The sequence below is a fragment of the Ornithodoros turicata genome, chromosome 7, assembly GCF_037126465.1.
Source record: "Ornithodoros turicata isolate Travis chromosome 7, ASM3712646v1, whole genome shotgun sequence".
Taxonomy (NCBI): domain Eukaryota; kingdom Metazoa; phylum Arthropoda; class Arachnida; order Ixodida; family Argasidae; genus Ornithodoros; species Ornithodoros turicata.
The window spans coordinates 35,002,791-35,014,920 of NC_088207.1; the positions used below are offsets into that span (position 1 = coordinate 35,002,791).

The window sequence follows — 12,130 nt, forward strand, 5'->3', positions numbered from 1 at the left end:
CGGCACAGTTCGTCTCCAGGAAAAGACATGACAGGGTTGCATGCTGTGTCCCCATCTCTTCCCCCCCCCCCCCCCCCCCCCCCGCCGGAAGCAGGTTTTGCCCCTTTCGGAAAAATCCTGGTGGTGACGCACTCGTGGTGACACACCAAATCATACAACAACAGTTTCATACCTCAGGTCTGGCTTTGCTTTAGCGCTTTAACGTTCTGTTCTTTTCCTTTTTTTCCCCAGGGGCACTCAAGGCTAGAAAAACTATGCCTGTAGACTTCCTCGTCAAGTCAGTTGAGGGACTCCCAGAGGGCCTATGCGTTCCTTTCGTGGATTCCGTATCCCCGGACCTTCGCTGTTCGCTGTGTAGCGGTATCACTGAACGTGTCATGTCTGACCCTGAAGGTCACATCTACTGCCCTCCATGTGTCGCACTCTTGACCGATAAGGACAACATGTTTACGTGCAGCGTCTCCAATTTTTCCGTAGGGAGAGGAATGGTACGTATATCCATACACATTTTCTCTGTCCTGCAAATACATCCATTATAATTCACTGACCGTTATCGCACCAACTGGACACCCCTGCTTTCATTCTGGTCGCACCTCGACCATTTGCCAGCAGCTAGTTGACAACCCATGAATGCAGCGTAGCAGGTCCTAATTTTTGGTGACCAACCTTTCTGCATAATCGCTTATACATATACCTTTCCCCTCTCATTACCCTAGTGGTAGTATTATGCAGTGATTACTAAACAACTTTCATTCATCCTGACTGGTTAAGTTTCAGTTCAGCGACGCAAAATTTTAGCTGTTGAGTTGGATAAAAAAGGAGAAAAAACAAGAGGGGGGGGGGGGGTAACGTTAGGAAAGAGGAGAGTCGGCTTTGTGGCCACTTACGTCTCCATCTTCTTTTTCTCTCAATTATCATCGTCATGACATCATCCTAGTTGCAGAAAATTTGAAACCTGTAATACATCATATGCCTGGAAGGAAGCCTCAGCCCAATCTCTAACTCAATAATGTGCACGATTACTATATACCGTAATAAAAAAATTAATTTGTCAGCGGAAACTGTAGGTTTCCATGCGGTTGCGGTAGCTTCTCTAAGGACGCGCCCTCTCAATGGCTCTGTCCCGTCGGAGACGGTTCTCACTGACGGTCTTGTACATGTTGCGCTATCTGTCGTGGCTCAGCGCTCAGTGGGTTTTCGCTCACATCACACAGAAAATCCTGGGGCTGCCGCACTAACGCTGAACTAGGGAGCTTTAGTTAGCAACCAGTTTTAGTGAGTCCTTTTAACTCAAACAGTTCTTCAAAGATTTTGTCACGACCCAATCAGATGATAACGTTCTGAGTCACTTCCCCCTTTCTCATTAGTCATACAAGAAAGCGTTCCCCAACTCCTTTTTAATAAATGTATATTTCCCCCTCCCCCGTTCTCGAACCGTTTGAGGAAAAACGATTCACTAAAACTCGCTAATCTTTTTCACTCGAATGGTTTGCGAACGGTTTGTCACGACCCAATCAGATGATTACGTTCTGAGTAACTTCCCCTTCTCACTGGTCATACACGACACCGTTCCCGAACCATTTAAGGAAAAACGATTCACTAAAACTCTCTATTCTTTTTCACGCGAATGATTTGCAAATGGTTTGTCACGACCCAATCAGATGATTACGTTCTGAGAAACTTCCTCTTCTCATTGGTCATACACGAAACCGTTCCCGAACTGCTTGAGGAAAAACGATTCACTAAAACTCTCTAATCTTTTTCACTCGAATGGTTTGCGAACTGTTTGTCACGACCCAATCTGATGATTACGGTCTGTGTAACTTCCCCTTCTCATTGGTCATACACGAAACCGTTCCCGAACTGTTTGAGGAAAAACGATTCACTAAAACTCTCTAATCTTTTTCACTTGAATGGTTTGCGAACGGTTTGTCACGACCCAATCTGATGATTACGTTCTGTGTAACTTCCTCTTCTCATTGGTCATACACGAAACCGTTCCCGAACTGTTCGAGGAAAAACGATTCACTAAAACTCTCTAATCTTTTTCACTTGAATGGTTTGCGAACGGTTTGTCACGACCCAATCTGATGATTACGGTCTGTGTAACTTCCCCTTCTCATTGGTCATACACGAAACCGTTCCCGAACTGTTTGAGGAAAAACGATTCACTGAAACTCTCTAATCTTTTTCACTTGAATGGTTTGCGAACGGTTTGTCACGACCCAATCTGATGATTACGTTCTTTGTAACTTCCCCTTCTCATTTGTCATACACGAAACCGTTCCCGAACTGTTTGAGGAAAACGATTCACCAAAACTCTCTAATCTTTTTCACTCGAATGGTTTGCGAACGGTTTGTCACGACCCGATCTGATGATTACGTTCTGTGTAACTTCCTCTTCTCATTGGTCATACACGAAACCGTTCCCGAACTGTTTGAGGAAAAACGATTCACTAAAACTCTCTAATCTTTTTCACACGAATGGTTTGCAAATGGTTTGTCACGACCCAATCAGATGATTACGTTCTGAGTAACTTCCCCTTCTCATTGGTCATACACAAAACCGTTCCCGAACCGTTTGAGGAAAAACGATTCACTAAAACTCTCTATTCTTTTTCACTCGAATGGTTTGCAAATGGTTTGTCACGACCCAATCAGATGATTACGTTCTGAGTAACTTCCTCTTCTCATTGGTCATACACGAAACCGTTCCCGAACCGTTTGAGGAAAGACGTTTCACTAAAACTCTCTAATCTTTTTCACTCGAATGGGTTGCAAATGGTTTGTCACGACCCAATCAGATGATTACGTTCTGTGTAACTTCACCTTCTCATTGGTCATACACGAAACCGTTCCCGAACTCTTTGAGGAAAAACGATTCACCAAAACTCGCTAATCTTTTTTTCACTAGAACGATTAGCAAACGGTTTTGTTGCTGCCCAAACGAGGATTCCATTCTGAGTCACCTCATCTTATCAGTAGTTCTCCGCGATACCGTTCGCGAACTGTTTGAGCAAAAACGATTCACTCAAACTGGCTTACGATAAAGAAAGGAACGGCAACGGTAAATATTGACGGCCAATGCTCAAGATCCTGAAAGGTACCCTTACCAAAGATGTTTTAGTAATAACTAATCTACTCTGCATTCTCTACTTTCATTTCCTACTGCATGCGCTATAATTGAATAGCTCCTGCCTTCAGTATTTAGCATCCTATTTTAAAAGCCTTTTTATCCCATCTCGTACAGTGCTGGACAAAAGTTTACGGAACACGCTTCGGCGCATTTCTGTCTTAGGGTGACACGATAGCAGTGAATGGCACCGTACGGACTTACAGACATGTGCCTAGATAACCCAGTCACCTGTTTGCAAGTCCTAGTGTGTCACTCTGAGGAAGGAATGCGCCGAAGTGTGTTCCATAAACTTTTGTCAAGCACTGTACATGCCTGCTTAAACCAGTGCGAGAGTGTGGCGCAGCCAAAGGTGGGAAACCGGTAAGCGATGCGTGGTGGCTTCTATCCGCCGTAACTCAATCTCTGCTCTCAGGGCACTTACAAGACTCAAAATAGAGCCAGAGCATTCGCCATGAATCAAAATTTTTCTTTGTCGAATCTTTTCTGTTTCGTGAGCTTTGACAAAATATCTGTACCTATCCGAACTCCGGCTCAAATTCCCGCTGAGCGGCGCACTCTCCGTGGCCGCTCCATTAGCGGCTGAGACATTTGCGGCGCTCGCACCCCGCTCGGCTGCCGCTTTCCTTTTCGTGTTTTCTTTTCCTCTTTTTTTCTTGTTTTCTTCGACTCCTATGTTTGCTGATGCGCCAACCAATGACGCACCGCATAAAATGTTACGGATCACGACGCCGTGAGCCCCACAAAAGCTCTCTCATATACAGTTATCGCTGTGAAAATAACCAAGAAAATCGAAGACCCAAAGGGTGAGGCCCAGCTTGAATTCGAATTAAATCTCCCGGAAGTCATTAGCCTTTACCACGAATATCCACGATGGACTGGTATTACACTCTCCCGTAAAAAGGCAGGCCCCCCCCCCCCTCCCCCATAATATTCTTCTGAGATATTGAAGGAACGTCCTGTACCTTTAACGTAGAAATTTAGGTGTGTTCCATGACTTGAAAACCCGAGACGAGGTAGGGACGAAAACAGACACACACAAACACTAACTAACAACACTAACAAACACTAACTTTCCTTTCGTTATTTATGTGTGCATTTTTTCGTGTGTCTTTCATTCCTTCGAGGTTCATTACACATCCTGGCTGCACATTCTTCGCTTACGGAGTAGCCGAATTTGTCGTGTGACGAATTCAACCTCTCCCTAGTATTTTCAACATCAACACCAACACCAACGAAGTAGTTCTCGTGCGCGAGGACCTCTCGATCAGCAGGTTTATCTTTCATCCCGGTATTGGAATCGGTCTGTGAATATTCGGAGTCTTGGCAGTGAATCAGGAAACTTAGTGTGCATTCTGGAAACGGTGTGTAATTTCGTGTTCTGCTTTCGTTAGCTGATGGAGAAACGGGAGATTGCGAATACTGTCAAAGGGTTAATGGTGCTGTGTCCGAACAATTGCTCCTTCCGAAGCTCACTGGGAGAGTTGAAGGTAACAATAGTACTTTTTCTTTTTTGTAACGCACGTTGCCTACAACGACTTATGTTTTCTTGTAGACACATTTCCAGCGCTGTGGAGCTGCCCAACGGGATTTGGTGTCATGCCCACTTTGTGCAGATATGCTTCCAAAAAAGGAACTTGGGCCACACTGCATGGAGTACTGTAAGAACAGAATGGCGCCCTGCCCTTTCTGCCGATGCTCCATAACAGTTTCTTGTATGGAAGTGAGTCGTCATGTGGCTTTTTGGTTCATATATGTACGCATATTACAAAATATGTCGTTTCTAAGATTCTTAAAAGTGTTCTTGTGTAGCGCATTTCGACATGTGATTTACTTACAAAACAAGATAAAATGAAATCGAAGAGGAATACGTGTACATTCGCACTTATACGGGCAGGTAACGAAAAAAAAAAAAAAGGTCGCTGTTACTAAACCCAAAGAACTGGTTACTTCTTGATTATCTTTGTGGTTCCTAAAATACAGTCGCAGTGCCTCTACCGTCAAGGTAGGGCTACCAGAGCAGCTCCGCAGTATACGCCTACCGTTTTTTAAAGTTAATTTAATCGTCTGGATTACGCTGTTTACAAATGGAGCTATAGTCTTAATTGTTATCGTCGTCACAGCGTCAGTTGCTTGGAGGGCAGACATCCAGTCCAAAATGGGGGGGGGGGGGGGGTATGCTTAATGCAAAGTAAAAAGAAAAGAGAAGGGAGTCCAGAATGGTAAACTATTAGTGTAGCGTTACTATATTGGTTGCTACAGATGTGACTTGAAGGAAATTCTCCTTGGTACCGTACAGGGTGTTTCACCTAAAGTGATAAAAAATTCTGACAGGCCTGAGTTGTCTCGCGACGTAAACACCCAATTATTAATTAATTCTAACAGGCGATGTCCTCGCCTTGGGATTTCTGATGGATGATGATTGGGACTACCGATGTACTCGCCTAGCATTGTGGGACTTTCGGCAATTACCTTCTGGTATTTTTTGGCGCCATTTAGGAAGGATTTGGACAAGTTTCACCTGAGGGAAATTTATTTTTTTCAATCGAACTTTGAAAATTGCCAAGCGAACCTCACGTCTTTTTTTGCTTTTTCTGTACAGAAATATCAAGTCCTCCACGGATAACCGTAGACCCAACAAAATCTATGCACAGTATAGCAACAGAAATGGTCGAAAAAAAATAGTAAAAGTGCTGCTATAGCCCTGCCTGCCTATTGTCACAAAAAAGCATGCCCCAAATTTCGGACGAGAGGAGGAAGTGTCCCCGCCTTCGTTTGTTTTGTTTTCTTTGTAATAAGACGAGGGACAGAAAGGTAAAACAAGAGGAGGGAACACTTCATCCTCTTGCCGCACCTTCCGCGCGCGCTTTTCTTTCTCTTCTTTTTTTTTTTTTGGCGACAATCAAGCAGTCGGTGCTAAAGCAGCACTTTTAATAATTTTTTCGACTGTTTCTGTTGCTATACTGTGCATTGTTTTCGTTGGGTCTGCGGTTATCCGTCGAGAAGTTCATATTTTTGTAAACGGAAAAGTGAGGTTCGCTTGGCAATTTTCAAAGCTCGATTGGAAAAAATAAGATTCCCTCAATTAAAAATTGTTCAAAGCCTTCCTAAATCCTGAAGGTAACTGCCGAAGGTCCTACAATCCTCCAGTGAGTACGTCCCCAGTAAACCACAAAATTCTGTTAGACATACCAGAAATACCCAAACATCTAAGATCGAAGGAAACGTCTAATCAATGTCTATTATACGTACAGCTAGTACGTTGTAAACGGTGGAGGTCTATGTGATGTTTAATGTACCTATGTCCTAGACGTCCTCTGTGCATCCATTTAGCAGGTGCAATGAACGTATAATGCATGGCACAAACTTGTGAGACGTTTACGAAACGTTGTTTTGACTATGAATTTAATAGTTATTTTTACATAGTGCTAGAACAACAACAACAAATAAATCATGACTAATGCCTGGGGTGATTCACCGCTTGAGAGCAGTACACTACCCCATTACACGAGAAACATGAGATGTGAAATATGAAAATAAAGTTATGTGCAAGTACAACTCTTGAACTCTAGAAGAAGCGAATCTATATCTTGTGAGAAATTGGAGAACAAGTAAAAGCAAGTTTTTCCATTGTTCGCGTCCTGCTCTCTGCAAAGTATTTACGTAGCACTCTTCCACCAGCACAGGAAACCTATCGGTTTGACAGCTCCACTCAATGGTAACCACATCATAGACAATCGCCTGAATTACAAACACAATATCTGTCAGGTAGGAATGTCAGAAATGTTAGCGGGTAGTTTGACTCATTGCAGACGTACATACTAATTCAAGAAACGCATCCCCGTCACCGTTACAAACGTTTTTGGCCCCCATTACACTTAAGAAACATCCCGCAACTATTTGTATTTTAGTATATGTTCTGTGCCAATAGAGGCTATACTGAGAACGGCTACGGCTACGGCATTTGCGCTGTTCATGCACACAAAATAGCCGAAAAAGTAGATTTTACAATCCTGTCTATTTTGTTGAATATTAGTCCGGTAGGAACATCGATAGGACGTAGATTAGACATCGCAATGCCTCACAAACACGTCAACTGGATCTGACAAATGTCCGGCAGGTACATCCAGAGGACATGCATTTATACAGTTATGGACGAGCTTCCGACGATCCATAGTACATCCATGGAATGGAATGTGGACATACAATATCTGGATATGTACTAAACATCCCAAATGTCCACTGTGTACCACCCTCTGGATGTCCCTTAGACGTTTTTGGTTTATTGGGTCGCCAGTTAGAATTTTTTATAACTTTAGGTGAAACACGCTGTGTATAGCGATATGTTGCTGTTGATGACATCGTCCCCTATCGAAAAAAAAAAAAAGATTATGATGTTTTCTGGTGCCTGTGATTTGGGACATTTCTCATGTTTGTTCTCTTGTGTCAAGCACTATAAATCCTGGTATTTCGTGCTGCCTTTTCTCTGGTATTGCGCACCAGGATGTTTCTGCTCTGGTGCTGCACATTATGCTGACTCATGCATTTGACCCAATGAGCTGCTTGGGTACTCATTACATTTACACAGTAAAGGAGCACTAAGGTGACTCATTTTCTGTTTGTTTTTGACTGCGGTGTGTTCTGCAAGGAATCAAATGAGCTCCTGCGAACGAAAATGCACCTCCACCACCAAAATGCCAAGGTGACCAGCAGCACGCGCGTGAGGCCTCTGTTCTGCGCACCTTTAAAAAATCATCCACTCTTGGAAAGAGCGTATCGGAGAATGAGGGAACGTTGTGACGTAACGTGGTTCCCAGGCATGCGACTCGTCGCGTGGACGTACGCGGCTCAAGCGGGTATAAGCAGCGTGTGAGCTGAGAGAAAGAAACAAAGGAGAAAGGAACGGGAACTTTTCGACGTCACGCAAGGATCATGTCGGCCGACCGCGGCGGCTTTCTTCTTCTGTCATTGTGAATTTGGTTACGGAGTGAGAATACATCGCACAGCGAAAATATTTTGCGTGGTAACTCCTAATACTCAGACAGCCAGATGAGACAGGGTTTCGAGCCATGACAAATGTCACGTCATTGCTCCTTTAAAATTTGTTTCTGCTGCAAAGGCGTCCCAGCGGCGAAAGGTTGTTAAATACATATCATGCACTGTGCATGTCTGAGTATCAGCAGAAAGAGAAACAGACAAGTACGTATCACAAAACTGTGTGAATTATTGTACCTATACAGGGTTGCCACCTGTCCGAATTTCACCCGAACAGCTCCGAAATCCAGGGCTTCGTTCCCTCTCCGGGTGAAGGTGTAATCCGGACATAAAATGTTAGAAAATTGGCGAAGTCGGGGTAAAAAGCCTTGCGTCTTGATTGTTTTTGTTTCCGTCATCTTCGCCAAAGATTATGCGATAGCTATAGTGAGCAATCAGAGATACATTGAGTCGCGTGAAGATACTTTAGTCAACCTGTCATCCATTATTAGAAGCCTCCGTACCCAGCGTTCAACTTTCAAGTCTCAAGATTTTGATACAGTCCCTCACAATCCACTGAATCCAGTCCAAGAGAGAGCAAAAAAATGGAAAGAGGCGTGGCAGGGCCCAACAGCAGCAGCTAGCGGCTCCCCGTAGAACTTTGAGATGGTTCTCACAGCACTGAGTGCGATGTAAGTGAAATTGAATGGAGCCATAAAAAGGCGACGTTATGCTTTCTAGCTGACCAATCAGGGGCCTTCCGACTGCTTGTCTAGCCTTTCGGCGTGTCCTGGCCACCATTGACTTCTACTGGTTTTCCGCATTACGCTCAGTAATTTGTAGTTTAAAAATAACTAAAGCATGATGATGATGATGATGATTGAAAGAAAAACTAAACTAAACTAAAGCAAGTTTTGGTTAAGAAATACATTTCAGACATTGTATTGATTGATTCAAATGTCTATGTATACAAAGGCCACTGCGTTGCGCTTACTGCAACACTAACCAAGTCCGAAGTTGCAAAACCTAACACTCTCTCGAACGCCCAATAACAAGCGAATCGTATGAGTGCATATACTTCGTGATGATGAGCACGATATTTCAATGGGGGTGCGACAATATCCCGGTGTTCGGTATTTTCCGACGGAAAAGGTGGCAACCCTACCTAATACGGTACGCACCTAAGCGAAGCCTGCATTCCACAGTATAAAGATACAACAACGGTGTGTTCTTTACGTTCGGTGTTGTCAGTGGGTTCACTACGCAGTCTACACTTAATTTATGAACAGATACTCAATCTACCTCACGGATATTATCACAGCCCTCATCAGAGCGTAGAACACATCGAGCTATGGCACGCACCTCTCTCTCTCTCTCTCTCTCCGCACTCGCGAACCGCAGTCGCGCGCTGACTGCGGTCATCGATAAAGGTGCGCACAGGTGCGGTTCTGTCTGCGGGTTTCCTGTGACATCCTTGTCTGCGCACAGAAATATTTGCTGAATTATATATGAAAGGATACAACATTAAAAACGACATTTTGCTCCAAAATTGGCATATTAATAGCCAGTTTAAGCCCGGAAATGCCACGCTGAGGAAATCCCCTTTAACGCCTTTAATCCCCTTTAACGCCTCTTTAACATGAACGGTCCCGCTTCTTGTAGAGAGTTCGAACAACTCGGAGAAAAGAGGTGCTGACGCCAGGACGATTCTTGGCGTCAGCGCCTCTTTTCCCTGAGTTGTTCGAATTTGTTAATTTCTGATCGTTGAGGCTTATGTGTCTGTGTCGGCCCTAAGTGTGGTCTGCCTGGGCTAATTCTCCGTTTCCGTTTTGTAAAGACTGTTTGCTAAGAATTTCAAGCCTGTTCTCTCTTTCCTCGTCTAGCAACACAAGCTCTCATGCGATAGCCGGCCAGACTCCTGTGAATATTGCAGGCAAAGTTTTCCGACGCACAGAGACGTAAGTGAAGGGCTGGGATGCGGTTGTGCACTATCAGTGTTCTTGATCAACAAATGAGCCAAATAGAAAGTACATGCAGGTTACAGCACAAAAATATAATTAAGCTAAAAGTACAGTGGACTCCACCCATTAGCATACATGAACTTACGTCATCATGTTCTACCAATGTTTTGCGTCCCATCTGGTTTATATCCCACGGATGGAGTTATTGATGGCTTTGTTACCTTCAACTCCCAAGTTGTTCATTCTCTGGAAGCAGAGTAACGCCTGCACTATCCCTTGCTGCTGCACTAGCTTTCCTAACATTGAACAAGTGCATTCAGCAAGGTACCACTGGTGCTACTATGTTACTACACAGTAGCACCAGTGATGCCTTGATCAGTGCACTTGTTCTCAGTCACCATCACAAAGTGGTTTATCGTCAACCTTCATTGAAGCCTCTTTGGAAACCAACTTTTCAGCTACGACAAGACCACCTGCCCTACTGCGAGTACAGGCCGAATCCTTGTGCATACCAGCCGCTCGGTTGCGACTTTAAAGTAAGTTCATTGAGTGCTCGGAAAAGCAACATTCTTCTGTAACTGGACTTTTAGTGCTTTAACAATAGCATTTCTCCACATACCCCATCCCAGTAGGTGGACATGCTGTTGACTTTGCCAAAAGTAAATGTCTATGCATGTAAGGCAGATATTTCAGTCGTGAAACACTATCGTTCATACGCCATTAAAGGAAGGCTCTGGGACAATCCGAAACTATTATAATGGCTTAATTCCAAAATGATAAATAAAGTTTCAAAAGTAAAATTAGTTTTGAAGTGGGGGACCTCGTAGTTGTCAAAAGAGCTGGGAAGCTCAAAACCAAACGGAAACTTTTGAAGGTTCCCTCTCCTAAATCCTGGTGTGGGCTGCTTTTCAGGCACGCACTTTAGAACTTCTTCTTGCCACATTGATGATCAGTCATCTGCTTTCTCGTTTTCATTCTAAAATATTCGCCAGGGATAAAGGCAATCCCTACAGAAATCCGTACATGAGGAATACCGGTGAAGCCCAGTGTTGCTGTACTACTTTTCCGTGGAGGAGCACTTAGTCACTCGAAGGAAAATATTCATTTTCTAATTATCTGTGCCACTTGGAGATGAGAAATTGTGTTCACTGATGTACCACTGAAGTGTGAATTGATGTCGCGCTGTTACCTCAAGTGTGGGCCGCGATTCACCCCAAAGTTTCTGTGCGCAGCGTAAAATGCTCTGAAAAGTGTGAAATGCGTAAAGCGGTTGGGACCTCTGCAGGATTAACCAAATCCCAGAACTACTCAGAAAAACGTCCAACTCCTCCCTCCCCTATACTACTATCGTGATTCCCTTTACTCTCACGCCTTTCCCACCTCGCTCCAACTGCAGACCACACCCACTCTACTGTGACGTTGGTGGTAGAGATCCCCTCATTCGTTCGTAGGAAAAACCGTCTGCTACGAACATTGCGAGCTGTTTCTTGTTCCTTTCTATTCTTTATATGATTTATATCACGTTTTCTAAAAGAAACAAATCATATATGCAACCTGAGAAAATAAGATTACGATCACAAGAGTAATATATCCGTGGCTTCTGTGCAATCTCAGAATTCACAGTAGCAGAAAGCAAGCGATGGCGGCGGTATTGTGGCGCCACCTGTTAGCCACTGAACCAACTGCACGGTGAAAACGGTCGGACAGGCTGCACACTGTCGGTAAGCACCGGGGGGGGGGGGATATATTTATTAGACGAAAAGGAAAAAAAACGGGGGAAAGGTCAGCCAAACGAGACGTCGGCTTGCTATTCCAGAAAGAAGTAAATAAATAAAATTAAGAAATAATAAATAAATAAAAAGAAAAGAATTAAAGAAAAAGAAATAGGAAGGAATAAGAAATAAATAAAGAAAATTAGGAAATAAGAAAGAAATAAAGGATAAACTAACAAATGATGAAAGAAGGATGAGGTAGATTACAGACAAAGATGACAAAAAAAAGATGACTAACAAACGGTGAAAGAATGATGAGATGGATCACAGAAGATTACTTCAAAAGGAAA

General features: G+C 43.6%; 1 protein-coding gene across 1 annotated transcript in view; it reads left to right on the forward strand.

Moving 5' to 3' along the window:
* Positions 1-12,130, forward strand: part of LOC135400919 (TNF receptor-associated factor 6-like) — a 38,521-nt gene that overhangs the window by 9,330 nt on the left and 17,061 nt on the right. The window contains exons 2-6 of the mRNA XM_064632934.1: positions 232-488; positions 4,528-4,623; positions 4,689-4,856; positions 9,991-10,065; positions 10,527-10,604. Coding sequence (XP_064489004.1) covers positions 255-488; positions 4,528-4,623; positions 4,689-4,856; positions 9,991-10,065; positions 10,527-10,604 — 651 coding nt within the window. The 5' untranslated portion in view covers positions 232-254. The remainder of the gene's footprint in view (positions 1-231; positions 489-4,527; positions 4,624-4,688; positions 4,857-9,990; positions 10,066-10,526; positions 10,605-12,130) is intronic.